General features: G+C 44.1%; 1 protein-coding gene across 2 annotated transcripts in view; it reads right to left on the reverse strand.

Annotated features, from left to right (window-relative positions):
• The window catches only part of BARX2 (BARX homeobox 2), a 67,988-nt gene that overhangs the window by 13,627 nt on the left and 33,253 nt on the right, over positions 1-21,108 (reverse strand). For both annotated transcript variants that reach the window (XM_084783255.1, XM_084783256.1), the window contains exon 2: positions 1,363-1,687. In XM_084783255.1, the coding sequence (XP_084639381.1) occupies positions 1,363-1,687 (325 nt within the window). The remainder of the gene's footprint in view (positions 1-1,362; positions 1,688-21,108) is intronic.

Genomic DNA, 21,108 nt, shown 5'->3' on the forward strand with positions numbered 1-21,108 from the left:
CCAAGCTATGATTATAAAACATAAATCTGGCCCTTATGGACCAGTGAGTACCCCAACAGCCAGACTCTGTTCCTCAGCCATGCATATGAGGTTCTTCCTACCCCCCATCCACACCCATACTTGTAATTTCTTCAACATGCCCTGACCAGAGAGACAAGAGTCTATGCCTTTTGGCAATATCCCCTCTGTGTAGGATGCTCTGCTTCTTCTGGAACCAAAGGTCTTCTTAAAGGCTTCCTTGGCACACCCAGCAATATCTGGGTTTCTATGGTAACTAATGGCACCAGTACTGGCTCACCATGCCATGGCAATTGTCATCACCGCCACCACGGCCCCCATGATGTCCTTCAAAGCAGGACTCTGTTTACTGATCTCTGGGCCCCTGCCACCCCAATTTGCCATGACTCAAGACAGCCTCAGCAAGCAGCTGGCTTGTGGAACGCTAGACAGATCTCCGTGAAAGGGTGATCTGAAGATAGCTGGCTCACTTCCACTTTGTTTTCTAAACAACTACTAAATAGCTTCAGGCATTCACTGGCATTTAGTTCCCATGCTTTTTCATAGGACTGGGGTCAACCTAATATGGATAAAGCAGTTGGGAGGTGAGATTTTTTAAAAAGTCCCCCAATAAAATAGGTTCATGTCTGAGCTCAGTGAGCTCAGGGTGAGATAAGGGAACAAGGGAAGACACACATAAGCATGTTTTATAATTAAAATAGTAAATTAAAGGCAGAGGGTGAGGTGTTAGGCCTCTACAGAGAGCAAGGATTACAATCATCCCCGACAGTAACTGCAAAGGGTTTAAAGAGGAGAGACATCCCTGCCGTCCCAGCAGGCTGCCTGTGGCTCTCCTTCAATCCTGAACAAACACGCCAAGGTCCCAGAAACCTCCTCCCCTGCATCAATCCCTTTCCAGCCAAAGCCAGGCCAGCAAATTGAGTCAGCTAGGTATTCAAGAGAGCCAGGGAGGGCTGAAATTACAGCTGGATGTCCAGGTCTACACCCGCTGTATATGTTGCTAAATATTGGGGTGGGGGGGGGCATTTAAAAACCAAGCCAGCTTCCTGACAGAGAGCCTGGGCAAGTATTTGCCCGACTTTTCCTGACTTGTTCTTCTGAAGAGGTGTATCAGAATCATAGAAGAGACAGAGGAGAGTGCATTCATCCGGGCACTGTGAGCCGATAAGCTAGACTCAGGTGGGCTGCCTCTTCTAAGGCAAAGTTGGCAGGACTAGCGCAAAGGAATAGAGTCCAGGCCCAAGTGTAACCGGGCCCTGAAAGTGCCCTCTGTGCCACAACGCACAGAGAACAAAACTCCTTTCCAGGCCGTACCTACAGTGAGTGCCTTCCTCATGCCCTCACCTGTCTGGGGTAGACAAATACTTCTGCTTCTGGAATTTCTTCTCCAGGCCCATGAGCTGCAGCTCCGTGAAGATGGTGCGGCTCCTGCGTGGTTTCTTCTGCCGGGGTGTTGGTTGGTCTGTTTCAGATTCGCTGCTGACTAAGGCCTCACCACCAGGGGTCTCAGCAGCGGCGGCGGCGGCGGCCGCCGCAGCGGCAGCCTCGGTGACGGGATGGCGAGGTAACACTGGGGTGATTCCTGGGCCAGTGGGAACCAGGTGGGAGATGACTGTGGGCTGTCGGGTGATCACGGACAGGAGAGGATATGCCCGTAGGGAAGGAGAGCCTGGAAAGCAAACAAGAGTCAAGTCACCACAAGACCCAGGAGAGACCAAGGAAGGAGGAGTGCAAAGAGAACCCCTTGCTAAGAACTGCGTGAATGCAGGGCCTCTTGCTCATCAGAAAGGTCAAACGGGGAGCGCGAGCAAAACAAAAGAGAAAAGCAACTCAAGACCCTGAACTGCAAGGCGGGCCAACTGCAAGGAGCCTTGCTCCAGCTTGGTGTGTGAGGTCATTTGTGTCCCCCATTTGTGTAAGTCCTCTACTCAAGTCACTGCCTAAATTCTGGTTTCAGTGATATAGACTCATGCAACCATGCAAACAAAAAGCAGCAGCCAAGAAAAAGCTAGAAATATGTACATCTGAATTCTAATAACAGATCTGTAATACATACATTCCCTAAAAAGAAACAAAAAACAACCCTCCTATGGTCTTCATTAAAGGCCTGCTTGTAACTCTAAAATCATAGACTCAAAAAAATCCCTGTGCTTTGACTCATATAGATGTTCAAAGCAGGAGGACCCTTAATGACCATCCCTCATTTCAGGGGCAAACTGGTTCTAGAAAAGTTAAGTGACTTGCCTAAGACAACATAACCCAGAAGAGCAAACCGAGGGGTCAAACCACACTCTTCTGGCTTAAAGTCCCGAGCTCTTAGCACTGAGTCATGAACCACACATTTACAAGGCGGAGAACAAACAGATGTTCAATTCACATACAAACTTGGCTCAATTATGACTAGTTACCTAGCAGCAGCACTGTATAAGGAGAGTTCTTAGGCTGGGTTGGAGCTTTCTGAGGTTGATTAACAATGTCTGCCATGGGCAGGCGGTGGGTACATGGGTTCAAGGACATATATACCTTTTTTTTTTTTTAAACACTGCTTCTTAGGGATTTCAAAGTCAACGTGCTTTTGCAGCTAACAACCGACGTCTATAAGTGTACATAAAAGAGTCCACGTTCCCTGTTTCATAGAGAGGTTTCAAGTGTCTGGACTTATCGCCTATGAACCTCCCTTGTCTCTCTCTGGACTCAGGTTTATCGCCTAGGTAATAAGAGGAGCTAGCTTCCCAGAACTCTTGAGATTCTGACACACTAATGCTACAACAAAGTGTCTCTCGTCCCACATTGGACAGCTGATGAAAACAGAGAAGATGCCCCCCCCCCCCCCGCCCTTTGGACCTCTACGTAGTGCTGCCAGTGGGCACAAAGGCACAACAAGCAAGAGCCAACCAACATTCACACCTAGTCCTGGGCTGAAACCAACTACATCCTAGAAGCCCCCGGGTGCTGCTTGTGAACTGTCTCTCCCCTGGCTTGGCATTGTTCATGGTATTCATTCCTGCTCTGGTGTTCTGGACGCCAGGCCTAGTCATTAAAAACAGATAACTGCTGGTGTTCTCTGAGTGTGCTCTGGTGAGGCCCAGCAGAAACCACAAAGTTGTTAAGTAACGATAAATCACCCAGTGCAACAACTTCCAAGAACCCTAAAGCCAACTCTTAAACACTTGAGGTTTTGTGTTGTGGATTCATTTTAGGAAAAAACAAAAATCAGGGCTGGAGCAATGGCCTGGTGGTTAAGAGCATGTCTGCTCTTCCTAGGGGCCCTGAGTTTGGTTCCCAGCACCAGTGTTAGGCAGAATGCATCTGCTTGTAATTCCAGTTCTAGGAGACCCTAGGCCTCTGGTCTCCACGCCTGCTGCGCTCACTGGCACATACCCACACACAGACACATAAAAGTAATAAAAGTAAATTTAAGAAAAAATCATCTACAAATAGTATTTTATAACAAGGAAACCAAGACACTGTGTGTGGACTTTTTATCTCTCAGAGCATATCAAGATGACTCTGCACAAAACCATCTCTGGAAGCTTCTACAAAGGCCAATGCTTCTCATCTCAATCACTTTCTATACTTTCTCTCACACTTTATTTCTTCCTTTATGAAACTAGTTTCTGATCTAGGAACTTACCAGCTAAGAAATGAAAAACATTTACTTGTTTAAGTCTAAATCTTTAGTACTGGCCTCATTTGTAAAGGAATTGAACTTTTTTTTTTTTTTTTTTTTGCTAAAAGTCTTTATAACAATGTTGTGTTGGCGAAGACGTGGAATAATAGGCACTCGTATACTGTTGCTGGCAATATAATAGAAGAAAAAGCATTTTACATGTCCATAATCAACATCTACTGAGTCACTGACAGAAAATCCATGTGCACAGAGATGTGTATGCCACCAAATGCACTGCAGTCTTATTTACAGCAGTGGATAGGGGACACAGCTCACATACCTGTTAACATGGCAACGAACTGGGTTAGATCTGTAGTGTGGCCTAGCTGTATAATCTAATACATAGATGAATGGATCAACTAATTGTGCAAATATATTATTAAGTGAGAGAAATACAGTGTAAAGCTTGTGTCATCAGAAATCCAAAAAGCTATTTACCTCACGAATAACAGTAACAGCCTCTAGGGGAAAAGGTAGAAGTAAAACAGAATCGAAAGGAATCTATTGGTATTGATCTCTGAGCACGGACTATGGGCCACCTGCTCTGGAATCTGGGACCACAGCTGGGAGTCAAGCAACGCTCCACCCTCATGGCGTTTACATTTCAGAAGAGGAGGCAAGCAGAAGGCGAGCCATGTGATGACAGGTAGTGGGGAGCTCTATAGAAAAAGGCTATATAGAAGAGCTCTACAGAAGAAAGCTATTAGCCAGCTGAGTGAGAAGACAGAGCAGGTGGGGGAGGGCGGGTACGTGGGAGGAGTCAGGGAAGGCCTTTCAGAGGACCACCTCTGCGAAGACATCTGAGTGTGCTAGAGTGTTGAGAAGACACAGGGTTGAGCGCACCGAGGCACAGAACCAGCATATGCAAACCCATTCAGGGCAACAAATGTTGACTCAGAGACCAGTAGGCAGGCAGGTCACACAGAGATGTGACTCAGAATGGTGAAAAGCCATCCTTGAGATTTAGGCTGGGCAGGGGCAAGATCTGGCCTAGTCCTTAAAAATCTTTTACGGCTACTGTGGAGAGCTGGCCTGGCCTCAGGAGCAGGTAGAGAAGCTGCAAACCCAGTACAGGCCAAACCCCAGGCCTTACAGGCACCATTTGTGGCCATGATGCTGTCAGACTCTGGGCCTATTTCCTTGACAGGGTAAGAGGGTCTGATAGACAGTCCCAGAGCAAGGGTGGGCGGGAAAAACCAAGACTGCTGTGATCGACAAGTTAGACGTCTCTGATGTGTTGAGGAGGCAGCTGGGTAAATCGGTCTGGAGTTGAGGGAAGCAGGAGGCCGGAGCAGCGCTGACTGACTCATCAAGCATATGTGGCATTTTGACCCCTGAGCTGCATGAGATCACCCAGGGGGTGGAAGGAGTAAGAGGGCTGAGCCTGGGACACAACAACACGTGACGTCATAAGGAGGGAGGGGTGCCAGCCGCAGACAGCAAGGACAGGAGAAAGAAGCAGAAGCCAGTGTCCTCCGGTGCTCCAATGCCCAAGATAATACTTCCGTGGCACATACGCTCTGTCACGTGTTTGCGTCCTTTTTGTAAATTAAAAAAGGAAGAATTCGCTTGAATGAGCCTCAAGTTCCATTCTCGTTCTAGATTTTTAAGATTGTTTGTTTGTTTGTTTGTTTGTTTTCAGTCTTTCTTGAGCTTCTAACAAGCTGGGCAGAGGAAACTGATGTTTAACTATGTTTAGTTTTGTGACACTGAACGCAAGCTGTGGGTGTTCTCTTAGGCAAGGGGCTCTCTTCGCCACATTAAGGGTATTTATTCTGAAAGATGTTTGAGCTCATATTCTAGGTTAAAACATGCTCCTTCCTTTAGATTAAATGTGGAAAAATAAGAGATTTTTCTACAAGTGAGAGAGAAAACTGAAGACTCTTAGGTTAACTAAAAATAAAAAAACAAAAAACAAAACTATGCTTCCTGAATTACTTAGAAGTTTACTTGAAATAGATCATGGATCACAATATAAATGCATAGGGAAAAATCTCATGGCTTTGTTTAGGCTGAGAATTCTTAGAGTGGTGCCAAAAATACAATGGATTTTTAAAATAGAAGAAAAGAAAAAGAAAAGAAGATTTTCATCAAAATTAAATCTTTCATAAACAGCATGTCTTCACATATGTGGCACTAGATTTAAATTTTAAATTTATATTTATATATATGTGTGTGTGTGTGTGTGTGTGTGTGTGTGTGTGTGTGTTCTGGAAGGGAAAAAAGTAGAAGAAGGAAGGAGAGAGAGAGAGAGAGGAAAAATAGAAAGTGGCAGAAGATATCTTAAGGAGTTGAGAGATGGGTAATGGAATACGTTGACACAGAAGTGGAAATTATGGTGGAGGGGAGAAAGCAGGAAGAGGGGAGACAAGGGGAATGAGGAAAAGGAGGCAAGGGCGATGGGAGAGGGCAGTGGAGAAGTGAGATAATTAGGAAGTACAGTGACATACATGTAGGAACATCCCATAATGACACATGTTACTTTTGTGCTAACCTTTGACCTGCGAAAGATAATAGTAAGGGAAGGAGAAGGCATACTATAGATTGGGGGGGGAGGATGTCATGTATAAAATTTAATAAATAATTTGTGCATAGAGTATATTAAAGATTTCAATTTAAAAATTACAAAAACAAACAAAAGCAGGCAGGGTGTGGTGGTATGTACCTGTAATTCCAACACACTGGGGAGGCTGGGGCAAAAGGATGGCAAATCGGAGGCCAGTCTGAGCTAGATAGTGACAACTTGTCATACATATTTTAAATATATTTTTTTAAAGACAAATATCTGAAATTTTATATAAAGACACATCATCAAAGGTGATTAGGATAATCAATTAGTCACTGTGAAAATGCAAAATAAAACCTGAGATTCTACCATACAGGGCTAGAAAGGTCCACGATGTTTTGTAAGCTTATAGTGTCAAGTGCTGACAAGGAAGAGGAGCAACCGGAATTCTTATAAACTGTTGCATGGCCTATCTTCTTTGGAAATAAGGCTGGAAGTTTCTTCCAAATTTAAACATTCAGAAACCATATGACCCAAGCAAGTTCCTAGGTGTTGATTCAAGTGAGAAGAGCACACAAAACCTACAAGCCAATGCTTATAACAACTTCTTAGTAATTGCCAAACACTGGAAACAATCCAAGTGCCCCTTAGCTAGAGAAGGATAAATAAACTAGTATCCATAATGAACACTCTATACTATTCAGAAATAAAAAGAGAAAACTTCTGATGCACATGGCGTGGGGAAATCTCAAATGCATTGTTGTAAGTACAGCACTAAATGTTGCGTGATTCCACGTCCCTGATGTAGATGTGGCACAACCATGGGTGGAGAAGACACTGCCAAAAGTGGGGACAGGATAAAGTGACTACAGAGGGAGCAGAGCACAAGAGAACTGAGGGGTACTGGGATTGTTTTGTACCCTGAATCCAACAGTAGTTATGCAGCTTACAATCAATTTGTTGGTCTCTTTTAAGAAACAACACCCCCTACACACATACACACACACACACACACACACACACACACACACACACACACACACACACACGAAGAAGCAAATACCTTGGTAAATCTGTGCTAACCTCATAGATTAACCTAGAAAAAGAGAGCTCTTTTGATGAACTTACCCCTTAATGAAGATGGTTTCCAGGGATCTGTGCAATTTGCTCAATAAAGACTACAGCCAATGAAAACCTTTCAAAAGCTCTCCCCTCCCCCTCCCTCTGTCTCCCCCATCCTTCGTCCCCTCCCCCCTTCATCCCTCCCTCTCTCTAACCTTCTGGTGGGGCATAGTATTTTTAAGGCTCACAGAACCACCTTCTATAGTACCAGGAATCTTAACTGAATATTCTAATGCAAATTCAGTGGCAACAATTCCATGGAGCTGCCACCAGAGATCACCTGTAAGTGAGGACACACACACATGGAAGACCTCCAAGGTAAATACAGTTGCAGTGAGACTCGGGGTCCTGGGCATTAGACGTATATCTTTAAGGTTTAGAAGGAATTGGCATGGCAACAAAGTCCTGAGTCTCCCAAAGGGTAAATCCATATGCACAGACAAGTGAGACAAAATATGCTCAAGTCAGCTGCTTCTGCCTTTTCTTGTACGCCCTGATTTTCATCAAAATCTCTCTGCTCAGAGCTTTAGTTTCACAAACCAGTTGTGTCAACATTTCATATTCCCATCAAAGTGCTGAAATGGTTTAGTCATTGTGCCTACATTTTACTGAAAAGTAGTGGGGGGGGGGAGAATTTACAAATTAATGCATAATTCTAAGAACGTTTGCTGAAGACAACTGCTAGACTAGTCTGAATCATTCATATGCACTTGTGAAACTCAGGCAGTTATGATGACTGAGAGCGAGTGATGCCTGTAAAAAAAAAAAAAACCAGACACGCTATTTAAACAAACACATTTTTAGTTGACAAAAGGAGTGTAAATGCCACCACACTGGATGCATTTTCTAATAGTTATTTTCTTCAACTTAAACAGTGTCTTCCCATAGGATCAATTGCACGTAACTGTGTGTATTCTGTCTCTAGAAATACTTCCCTTGTTGAATGTTTGGCCTTTCTGAGAATCTGCCTTGGGGTTTTAAATCTGAGTAGTTTGACTGATGCCTACAAACATTCCAAGAGTCTGAGGGGATGGACTTAGTAGGGTAGTCATTGCTCTAGATTCATGGATTCTGCATCCATGAATTTACCCAACCCAATATTGGGTTGAAAATATTTCTTTTAACTTTATTTTTTATTCTTTGTGAATTCACCCCAATCCCACTCATCTTCTTATCCCTTCATATCTTCCCTCTGCCCTTGTAACCTCCTCTCCCAAAAAAAGAAAAATAATAATAATTTTTAAAAAAGAGAAACAAACAAAAATCTCATGGTGGAAGCTGCAGTGTGTCACACTGTATAGCCTTTTGCCCGAAAAGCTTTACTTGCAAATGTTCATTGCAATGAGCCATTGGTCCCGTGGATTTGAGCCCTGTGGATTCTGCTACACTATCAATACTAGGTCCTCACCAAGACTCTTCTCAGATATCCTGTTGTTGCCCTGTGCCATAGAGATGCTCCAGCTTTGGTTCTGCAGAACCAGCTCCTTCGTGATCTCCAGCAGCCCATAGATGGGGTAGACATTGGGGTGGGCTAACTCAAAGCCCTGGATTGGAGCCTGGGTGGTACCTGAGTTGGTCAGCCCACCAGCTCTCCCACACCCAGAGCATCAGGAGGAGCTCTCCAGCACTGCCCCAGCTAGCTCAAGGCCACAGCCAGCAAAAGATGGGGCCAGCTCTCCTGCTTTCCTGATCGCCTGACCTCAAGACCAGCTCTCCTGGAAAATATAGCTTAAAACAACTGGGTCTGTACTGAACATGTACACTTTTTTTTCTTTCATTATTCTATAAAGAGCTAAGTGTAACCACCATTTCCATAGTGTTTTCATTGTCTAGGGTATTAAAATCATCTAGATAAGGCTTACATTATCTAGGAGAAAGTGTGACATTTTATACAAGGAATCTGCCCACCTATGTGTTTGCATATCTACAGGGGCAGGGTGCCCTAGAACCAGTGGCCTTGATTACTGAAAGATGACAGTGCTCCTAAGATCCCACACTGTACACGAGCTCACATTCATGAGCATGCCAGGGCCAGGCACGGACACCACCCAGTGTTGCCAATTCCTACCACATCTCACCTTCAGCCATGGCCGTATTGAGCTACAGGGCAGAAACCCTGGGCAACAGTGCCTGCTTCTGCAAACCTCCTGTGGGCTTCTCTTCCATTTCTTCAACATACCAGTTCCCGAACTGCCTCTCCACACCCACATTTCTGGCTGACACAAGCAAGGGCCAAAGGTCAGAATGAATAAGAAACTCTAAGCTGCTGATGGACTCATTTATGTTGCAGGAATGTGTGACCTATATATGTGTAGAATGCTTCCGAGCAACCCAAGCAGCACACACAGAGACAAGGAGGTAGATGTATTCGGTCAGCCTGGAAGTGACTTGGTGGAACAACCCCGCAGCAAGAGGGGTTCCCCGAGGGGCGGGGGTCATATAATCACTCACAAAAGATAGCACCAATAGGCTTTCATTTCTCTCAACTATCTGATAAATTTGGACGTGGGGAGTGCGGAGGGGAAGGCTCCTACCTCTGACTCTCAGAGTAACCTGGAACAGATAGATGTCAAAGACTCTTTTGTTGTAATGTCATCATTTATAGAGTCAAACAAACAATAGTCTCTCCTTTGTGTGACTGTGGGAATCAAATTAATTAAAAAATGGGAAGCACCCAGTAGGTACTAAGTTGCTCTTAGTCCCCTTTGTATCATGCCTTAACTTAGTTACTTGTGATTGGGCCACATTACAGGGAAGTAGGGTTGGTTTCCTTATTGAGAGAACAGACTTACATTTGGCTTGGTGTTACAGGCCTGAAATCTCACCTAGCCAGGAGACTGAGGCAGGAGGATTGCTGGTTTCAAGCCATGACTAGTCTGGGAAGCATAGCCACAAAGCTGCTGACTGTCTCAGAGAGGCTGGGAGATAGCTCAGTGGTAGAGCACTTGCTACACATGAGTGGTGGTACACAAGAGGCCCTAGGTTCAAACGTCAGTATCAAAAATAAGAAAAGGAAACCTACTTAGAATTCAGAGAGCAAAGGAACCAGTGTAAGCTGGCCAGAAATTCTCCCAACACCACCAGGAGTCCAGAACCACTTGACTTTACAAATCTGTAAAGGAAACGAATAACAGGTAGAGACATATGCAGCTCAATGGCAAAATACCTGCTTAGCATGCTGGAAGCCCCAGATTTCATCCCCAGCATATCACATACACTCTCACACTCACACACACATTCAGACACACACATGCACACACCCTCACATGCATACACACACATCACACACATACACACACAGCATACACACACACTCTCTCACATACACACAGCACACATACCCCACAGTACACATGTGCACGCCCGTGTGCGCGCACACACACACACACACACACACACACACACACACACACACACACAATTCATTGAACAGCCTGAAGATCCCAAGACATAGCCCTTGTCAAGGTAATGGAAAGATAGATCTCAGAGCACAGTAGACAAAACCAACGTCAGTTTTTATGAAGTGTAGGAAAACAGTTATAGGGTAGTTCAAATTATTTTGCAAGGAGTGAGCTGAACTGAACTTCACAAGGACTGAATGTAAAGCTCAGTGGCTGTAAGCATTGAATGAAGGGATATAAGGATGAAAGAAAATACAAAGAGGCTCTGGGGGGCCCTTTAACACTACAACACCCTAGGTTTCCAGCACAGCAAATGGAGAAGGCTGTGTCTCGGGCCATAGCTTTGTGTGGCTAAAGAAAAGAGAAGCATTTTTTTTTGAGAAGCCAATGAAACATCTTAGCTGTTAACTCCCTCATTAAAAGGAGGTGTTGGCATTTAATGAGGTAAGTATAGATGAATCTGAAACACGGAAGAAATTTATTTAAAAATCCACATGAAATGGCCATGACATAAACTCTAAAATAATCATCGTTGTGGGCATAAAGCAAGCAAGCGAATTTTTTTTTTAACCGAGGAAGATTCATAAAGGTTCAAAACGAAAGGCCAGAGGTGGAGTAGAGAGGAGAAGTCAAGGGGATGTGAGAAAATGAAGAAGGACGGGAGGTGAGCACAGACCCAGAGGAACCCGGGGAGGCTGCTTGCATCACCCTTCAGACTCGTTATGCACACAAGCTCAGTCTTGTCACATTCGACCTGCAGTGTTACCAGATCTGTAGATACCCACAAAGTATCAGGCTATGCTGAAGGTTGCAATCAATCAAGGTAGCCAAGAAGATGGATTCCTGGGCCTTTCTATGCTATTAAAATGCAGATCGCCCCACCCCACCATCCACTGTGAGTGTTCAACAGTCCTCAGCTCCGTCCACCAAGAACACACTGGAGATGGCCTGAGCTTTCTTCTCCCTCCCAGCCATCCCATAGTCTCTGTACAGCCACACCTGCTCTCAACCGCCCCTCACAAGCCGGCATTGTCAGAATGCTGCCCAGAGCAGCTGTTGTTTATTACAAAGACAGAATTAATCACTCCTACCTCTATGTACCCACACCTTTTGTTTGCGCCCTTATTCACCCTTACTTAATTCAAGCCTTAAGTTACAAGCTAATTTACTTACCCATCTGCTTCTCATCAACTTGAAAATTCCTTTATCAGAAGACAAGATCAGAAATCCTATCTTCATAGAACTTGGACCTCCGCTGAACTGGTTTTCCCAGAACCCGGAGCTAAAGGCCAGGGGACGTCATTCTGATCCCACTGAGCTCTGCAGCTTTGATCAAATCCCACTTCACAGCTTCTATTTTTCTTATTGAAATGGCACTAACACTTTTCTGCAACTATGTCATAGGACAACACTGGAAAATAAGTATAAAAATCAATGAAGAATTATTCCCGGAAAAATTCTCTCTCTCTCTCTTTTTTTTTCTCATACACTCATTTAGCAGGCCCAAGTGGTTTCCTATTTCACACACGCCTATATTCACTAGGAAATAACCACTCTGCTTTCTGGTGCTCTAGCCCCGCCACTACCATGCCTCCTTCCTATTCAGTGGTTTCTAGTTAGGGTCCGGGGCTCATGGGGGCAGCACCTGTACAATTACTAGAAGGAAGTCTGAGTTCTGTCAGCATTGGAGTACGCAGCAGAAAGACCCTAACAAACATGGCGGGAGGAGTTGGGGGTGGGGGAGGGGAGGCAGAGTCTCCTGCAAGAACAGGTCTAATTGAGGTGTGAAAGTGCAGCTGGGTGAGATGTCATCATAAACAGCAAACAGCTATGAAGGAACAAGCAGAAATTTAAGATATGTTCACACAAAAGCATAAAAATTTGCCCAATACCTTTAAAAAACACACATGCACAGCAATAGAGAGGAAAAAAAAACACACAAAAAGGAGCTTGGGCACATTCCAAAGAGCGTCATGTTGATATTGGTTCCACAGAGCAAAGGTGAGTGGGAAGTTCTTTGGAACATAAAGGCAAGTCACTAAGCCAGGAGGCTCTCAGCCCCTTGATTGACAAGGGTTCCAAAAGACAGTTAGGGATCAGAACAGTACCCATAGTTGTGATGATTGGCACTGTAACATTTCCATCGGCATATTTTAATGCCCTATGATTTCTGTGGATGGGTTTCCTCTCACAAGTCTTATTAAAAGTTAGTCATGAGATTTTTTTTTTAAAAGTTGCAGAAACATCTCAAATGTGAGGTGAGGAATAAAGGGAAATACTTTAACAGTAGGATCTTTTTTAAATGTTTAGTTTACTTTTATGTATATGTATATACAATATGGGGGTGAGCACAGCAACCAGAAGAGGGTATTGGGTCCCCTCCAGCTAGAGTTACAGGAAGTTGTAAAATGTCCATTGTGTGTACTAGAAACTGAACATGGGTCCTCTAGGAGAACCACAGCACTCTCAACCATGGAGCCATCTCTCCAGATCCCAGTGGTAGGATCTGAGTGAAGAGAATGAAATTGCTGCCCTCCCTTTCTCTCTTACTCAAGCACGGGTGCCCCAACTATGAAAACCATGTGTCACAAAGCAATACTTATCCTGTTTGGGGCTTACTCTTTAAGGTGCACATCATGGCGAGATAACAGCAGGAAGTTGCCACAGCAACATGAACAATAATTGTGTGGACTGTGGTACCCAAACAAGGCCAGAGACAGTTGCTCCCTTCCACAAAATGGCTTTGGGCTTACCTCACCCCACCTGCAGTATCCCATCCTGCCTGCAGCAACTCCATTCAGTTTGCTCAGCCTTCCAACCACAGGAAGGTTTCTCCTTCTCTTGAGTCTTCCTCATCTCTAAATAAGGAGTTGGATAACTTTATGGCCTTTTTTGGCACCAAAATGTGATGGGCTTATTCATATGTCATGCTGAGAAACAATAGTCCTTCTATATTTCTCAATATGATTTGAAGTCTTTGCTTTGTATTTCTATCTGCTTTGATATTATACTTCTCATAAAATATCCACTAAACAAACACTAGCTGAGTTAGACAGCCATTCAGAGAGAATGAATAGTAATACATGCAGATAAGCTTCTCCAGCTCTACTTGGTTCACAGGAAGTGGGGTGATAAGCTATTTGCTTATCTGATATCCCCATAGGTGATCCTGATCAACTACTGGAGGCAAATGACTCTATCTGCATAATTCTCGACTTGCACAATTAAGACTTTGAGACTCTGTGATTTATACCTAATGACACACTGAAAACCAAACATGGGGTTATTGTTTCCTAAGCCGGCCTTTGATGGGTAAGGCAGCAAGTACTGAACTCAAGAGACCAGAGCTCCGTCCTCTGGAGGGGAGAACAGAGGTCTGCACATCTCACTGGACTGCCTTTGTAGACAAGGGCTTCCAAATGCTGGGTGCTACAGCCCCTAATTTGGCTTCATATAGTCATGTAGGAAGAGAGTAGGAAGAAGGGGTAACACAGCCATACCCACGCTGGCATTGTTTTGCTTGCTAAAAAAAAAATTAAAAATTAAAAATTAAAATAATAATAATAATAATGGTGATAATTTCAGTCTCTTGAAGGGTCAGTCTCTCCAAAAGAAAAGAAACTTAACAAGCCATGAAACCAACTTCACAATTCTTAAATGGCATCCCTAATCTAAAAACAATGGGCACAGAGCGAAGGGGGGAGGAGAGCTCACTGAGTTCCCCCATACTCATTTCACCCTTCTCACAAGCACCACCCAATGACTAGAGCATGCGTTTGGGATTTGAACTCAGCCTTTCTGATGAATGGATGGGCCTTCCTGACACTCACTGCGCCTTCAGACACTGCTAACACCTCCCGCTTCTTCTGACATGTGCTCAGGAGCTATGCCAGGTGCTAGCTTAACTACCACTCAAGAATGGTCAGTATTTGCCTCAAGGCCTTCATGGTTTTCCTGACAGGGTACTCAATTCCGCCCCCCTCGCCCCCAAAAAACAGTCAAAAGATACATTTCATTTCTCCTAGATGACAATTGTTCCACAATAGGCAATAATATATTTCAGTGTAGAAAAACACAGAAAATATGTATCCCCCAAAATATGTGTGTATTCCCACATACTGAAAAGCTACCAAAGCTCATGGGCTTTTAAAAGATAAAGGGGTCCAAAATGAAGAGGTTCTTCCCTGTTCAGGAGAACTATGGCACTCAGGTTCCAGTCCCGGTAAGAAAAGGACACATGGTTGCATTTCCCAGGTAACAGCTTGGGTTGAAACAATATGGCACTCTAAAATCCATCTAACACCTAAATTACCATTACGAAAGCCAGAGAGCTGAGCCAACACACACACCTGGGCGATGAATGCAGATTTGCAGCCAAAGGCTCAGGTATTTTCTCATTTTCCATGAGCTGTTTGCCTACTGACCACGTGAGAATCTATAGTGCTTGAGGTGTCCTTTAATAAGTCAAATTCACTTCTTAAGCTGGCAAGCACCTACTAAGTGCCTCAGAATGGCCAGTACAGACTAAAGTTAAAAGGACTGTACTCTCCAAAAACTGACTTTGGATTGTAGGCTCAAAAATGGGGTTCTCCCAACAGGAAAGGGACAGATAAACAACAGTGGCCAGAGAGATGACTCAGCAGATAAAGACACCGGCTGCTCTCCCAAGGGACCTGGGTTGGATTCCAAGCACCCATCTGTTGGTTACAACCATCTGTGGCTCCAGTTCCAGGGGATCTGATGCCCCCGTCAGGTTCTGTGGGCACCAGGCAGACATGTGGTGCACAGACAGACAGACAGACAGGCAAAACACCCATACACAAACAAGAAAAATAAATAAATCTTTAAAAGGAAATAAATAAATAAACCACAGTGGAAAAATGTGGCCATGACAGTGTCAAAGCATGTGTTTTAGCTAGGCAGACACAGGATATGCACCTGTATAGCACTCAGGAATCGGAGGCAGAAATATGACAAATGTTAAGCCCAGGCTGTCTACACAAGAGCTTATCTTGATTTAAATATGCATGCATGTATGTATGTATGTATATATTAGATTTCTTCTATCCTCTTAGTAAGATGGATGTTAGAATAAGGTTCTGAGATTCTGTTATAAAAGGGAACATTCTTGGACGGAGATGCCTGGTGGCACTCAGAGGAAAGATAATAGGTCACCAAGGAGAGACTTGATACCGTATGAGCATATTCAGGGGGAGGAGGTCCCCCTCAGACACAGACATAGGGGAGGGGAGGGGAGTAGGGGGGAAGTGGGAGGAAGGGAGGAATGGGAGGATACATGGGATGGGCTAACAACTGAGATGTAATATGTATAAATTAATAAAAATGTATTAAAAAAATAAATAAAAGGGAACATTATTAAAATAATAATTTGGTAAATTTACTTCAGAAGCACTATTTTACCTGTGTTACTGTTAAGGGGGTAAATTTGATTAAGGAAAAGAAAACACAAAAAGGAAAGAGCAGCACAAACGTAAATCATCGCTAGCACCCACCAGGGACTTGTGCGTGAGCACAGTCCTCCCCAGAATACTGTCCTTCCTGCTGTTGGCATCAGAGAACCCAATTCCCACCAAAAATGAAGAGTGTGTCGACTGCTCCCGGCACTGAAATATACCCACAGGCCCCCAAAAACTATTCTATCCACTCCTGAAATTTTATCCAGCATAGAAAAGAGGGTTTTTGAAGGGAAAAAAACTCTTCACTGAGGCCCAATGGAGAGAGTTTACGTATGCAGCTGGCACTGCAGGATGTATCCCCTGCGCTGAGCCTCCACTTTCATTTAGGAACTATGTGCACAGATTTTTCCATCCAGTGCTCACTGGGCCTTGGAAGACAGAGCCTGCCCCCACCCCCTCTCTCACTGCATATCTGAGAGCAGAAATGGAGAGTTGCTCAAAGGGGTGTCCCTCTCTGTCCTGGGGAGCAGAGCTGATAGGGAGTTGGGGCAGAGTAGGGGTTTCCCTTTCCTTGAACTTTGCCCCTGTTTTATATCCCATGACTCATAGACAGACTGGCAGAGGCAGGAGTGCTGTAGCATCCCTTAAGATGGAAAAAAAAAAAAAAAAGGTACTGGAGAGATGCATTCCCAGGACATCCCAAAGTCTCCACAAATAACCTCAACTAGCAGCGGAATTCTATCACACACAGTACCTGACCCAGGTAGATACTGCCTATCCCCTGAGAGAGAGGAAGAACCAGTTGGCCTCTTACATTTTTATGCCTATAATGAAGTTAGTAAAGGTTCGAGCTGCCAACCTGGTAATTAAACAGAAACTGTCACCTTGTCAGCCCACTCACTCACTGGTTAGGACGTCTATCTGGTCAGAGTTCAAAAGGGAGACAAGCAGCTCCCACGTATCAGTGTTTGAAGAGACAAACCACACAATTTCTGAATAGTCTGAACCTATGAGGCACTATGCAATCCTTTGCTTTGAATATCCTCGGGGCGCCACAGACATAGGGAAGTGGCCAGAGATGCAAAGCTAAGTCACTTCTGAGAACTGCTGAGAAGCAGTTCTGTAGGAAGCAGCAGCTGCCTTGTTAACGTCTTCATCCCCAGGCCCTGGCTTTCCTCCTTCTCACCACAGGAGCATCAGCTAGCCTTTCTTAACCCTCCCGCTTCCATGCCTAACCACACCCTACTCTCTTGATAACCCCCCATGTCACCTGTTGCTAATAAAAGCCCCAGGCCCCCAGAAATACCAAAACCCTGAAGATGTAATGATGAGCCTCAATGGTATATATATATATATATATATATATATATATATCGTTGTCTGTCACTTTTTTGTGTAAGGGCACAGCAGTTTTTAATCCTATCTCAATGGTACCACTAATCAACTTCCCCTGACCTCCCACTACCCTCCCAGACTCTGCTAAATACCATTCTATTCCTAACATTTTATAATCCATATAAAATAAACAAAAGAACTGAAGTCCTTTTGTCAGAGAGGCCTTTCTGGCAAAAAAGCAGTCAGAAATCTGTGAGTTCAAAGTCAGCCTGACCTACACAGAGACTTCTGAGACATCTAGAGCTACAAAGAGACACCTACATATTTTTGGTGTCTCAGAACACCAAAAATAAAGGGAGGGAACACTTGTACTTTGTATGCACTGTAACTTTTTTTTTTCATGATAGCCAGGACATGGAAAATATCCATCAACTAACTGATAAATGAATAAAGGCAATGTGGAATGTGTATATAATAGAAAATCATCCAGCCATAAAGAGAGGGAGGAACTAGGGTTACCGCTCACTTAGTAAAATATTTGCCTAACATGCGTAAGGTTCTAGGTTTGATTCCCAGAACCACACAAAAAAAGCAGTGAATAAACCACCGCAACAACACAGATACAAAACAATTTGGTGCCTTGACTAAATGTATCATATACACAAGGGTGTGTTTGGTCCTCAGCTTGTATTTGGTTACAGTGAACAGGTAATGTAGCCTTTCTTGGGAATTAAAAAAAAAAAAAAGAGAGGTTGAAAATGGGCTACTAGAACAGATAGTCTTGCTTGTCTTAAGTCTCAGGCCAGCTACAGGAAAGCAAGCTTGTTGCCTTGGATAGCTCAGAAGGGGGGTTGGGGTGGGGATGGCGGCAGATTGGGGGGGCAAGGAGTGCAGCAGGGATAGCCAAGAAGAGAACAGCTGGCCCCGCAGAGACCACACAACACAGTGAACACATCAAAGAGGCTGTCCTATTAGGCAATAGGCACACACTTAAAACTCATCATTATCATCAATAGCACCACCAAGCCGTCTATTAAGAACCTAATTATGGGGCCTATCACAGGGAGTGAACTGAGGAAGTGCCACAATATGGAAGCCACAGTTACAAAGCTCATAATGAGGAGGGGGACTCAAGTGGTCATCTTCTGTGCAAATGGCGGACCAACTATATGAAAACAAATGAAAGTTAGGTCAAAATTACAACAGCAGCACTAAGTGGAGGTATAAGTGAGCAGCAGTTATCACGAGGCGCTTAGCGCCTGGAGCCAAGAAGGACAATGAGCTCACTCATTCAATAATTGCCGTCTCATTATTTGGGAGTGTTGTTGACAGTGCTATTGTTCACTTTAATTATTTTTGGCCTAAACTCTCTAGCCCTTATGAAAATCATTAGTAAGAATGCATTTGAATTTCTCGCACCTAGCCCAGTTAGCCTCCACATAGCTTTGATAGGAGTAATCAAGACTCAAGGTCTTTCTCAAGCTAATACATGACTACAGTCACAGCAGAGGTATAAACACACTCTGATTTGCTGCCTGCTTCTCCCCACTGAGGTCATCTGCATGCCATGCTAACATGACGTAAAGGCATGGGTGAGATACAGAACTCCAACCTCATGGAAGCCCAGGGAAGGGTGTATAGATGTTTCTGGCAAGCGCAATAAGAATGTGAGGGTAGTTTGGGCATGTTTGGGGAAAGTTTCTAGTTGCACATGTAATTTGAGTTTTGTCATAAAGAACTCCAGAGAATAGCTTAATCACGTAAACAAGGACTAGGAACATTGCTCTTTCCCAGGGAGCATTCAGACTCAGAGAAGAAGGAGTCTGGTAGAAAGCAGTCTGGACTTCTTTAAAAAAAAAAAACTTGGTAGCTTTATTTAACCCAAAAAGAAAACAAGGAAATAAGAAAACAATTTACTGGCCTGTTGAGAAATATTGTCAGAGTCCGGCATCAGAATCTGATTGTATTTAATTAATGTAATCCCTTTATCTTAGAACTTCCTAGATAAGGCGTATAAAACACCTTAGTCAGAGAGGCCAAAATTCAATTATATACAACACTGAGCTGAACCAAAGGTCGTATAGTCCTGATAAGCCTAGAGCTAAGACAGAACTTACCCTAGTTAAGAAAAGCCATTTGTCCTTTTCTTAAAACTCTATGAAGAATATATATTCTCAACCCTAAACCCTCCCTTCTTACTACAGCACAGAGAAGCTCACACTCATGTCAGCTTCATGCCTGCGGTCTGTGAACCTGGCCTGTTCTTTCTCGTCCGCCCTTCCACTCCCCACATGCCCAGGTCTCTCCACCTTCCTGCTCTGACTACTGAGATATCTTTTTATCTGGCCTTCCATGTCTCCAGGATTTACTTTTTTTTTTTTTTTTTTTTTACCTTTCAAGACAATACTTTCTATCTCTGTGCTCTCTCTCAGAAACCTACAAGTACTCCACATTATCCAAAACATAAAATTGCATTCCAGAAAATGGCATAAGAAGCCCTGACACACTGTCAGCTTGGGAAATGGCTCAGGGGTAAAGTATGTGCCGTACAAAAGCATGAGAATCTGCATTCAGATCCCCAGCCCCCGCCAACTCCAACCCCGACCCCCACCCCCATGCCCACCCCCCTCCATGTAAAAATCCAGGTATGGTGCAGACCTGTAACTCCAGCCTTGGGGCAGGCGGACAGCCAGCTTATAGACATATCCAGATTCAGTGAGAGACCTGTCTCAAAAACTTAGGTGGAGGCATCTACTGATTCTAAGCGGTCACCAAGTCACAGTCCCCACTGGCCTCTCCTCTGCTTCCTCTGGTCCTACAGCCAGTGCTGGCCAGCCCAGCATAACAACCACACAGCCTCGCTTAAAAGTATAACTCTACCACTCAACATCTCATGTGACAACTGATATGCCTTGGCTTTTCCACCTGCAAAGCAGAGATGATAACAATGCATGCCTCCTAAGGACAGCATGGAAGTAAGAGGTATCCTTTATAAATGCTTAGCATGCTTCCTGGGAAAGAATACTGCTCCCTGGGAAAAAGCAATGCTCCCTGGGAAAGAGCAATGCTCCCTGGGAAAAAGCAATGCTCCCTGGGAAAGAGCAATGCTCTCTGGCCCTTGCTTAAGTTATTAAGCTATTCTCTGGGGTTCTTTATGACAAAATCCAAATTAGATATGGAACTAGAAACTTTTTCAAAACACGCCCAAACTATCTTCACATTCTTATTGCACTTAAATTTTCAAACATAATTTAGCATCAAATATCTTCATTTCTTCAAGCTTGTTATTTTCATTGTCCTCAATCTAAAATAGAAATCTCTTCAGAATCTGGGCTGTTGTCTCTACTTCAGAGCACATTTCAGACCAGACACAAAACAAGCCCTCAGCTAAGAGGCACTATTCAACAATCTCCACTACAAAAAAATAACTCCCTCTGCTATGCTCATCACATGAGTCTTTTTTCATTACATCTATTTATTTTTATGTATGAAGGAGTGTGGGCCACAGTGTATGCATGGAGGTCAGAGGAGAACTTGCTGGAACGGGTTCTTCCCTTCCATCACATAGGTTCCAGGGACTGAGCTCGAGCCATTAGGCTGGAGGAGAACAAGGCTTTACCGGCCGAGCCATCTTGTCAA

The sequence above is a fragment of the Acomys minous genome (genome assembly GCF_964271855.1).
Source record: "Acomys minous genome assembly, chromosome: 5".
NCBI lineage: Eukaryota > Metazoa > Chordata > Mammalia > Rodentia > Muridae > Acomys > Acomys minous.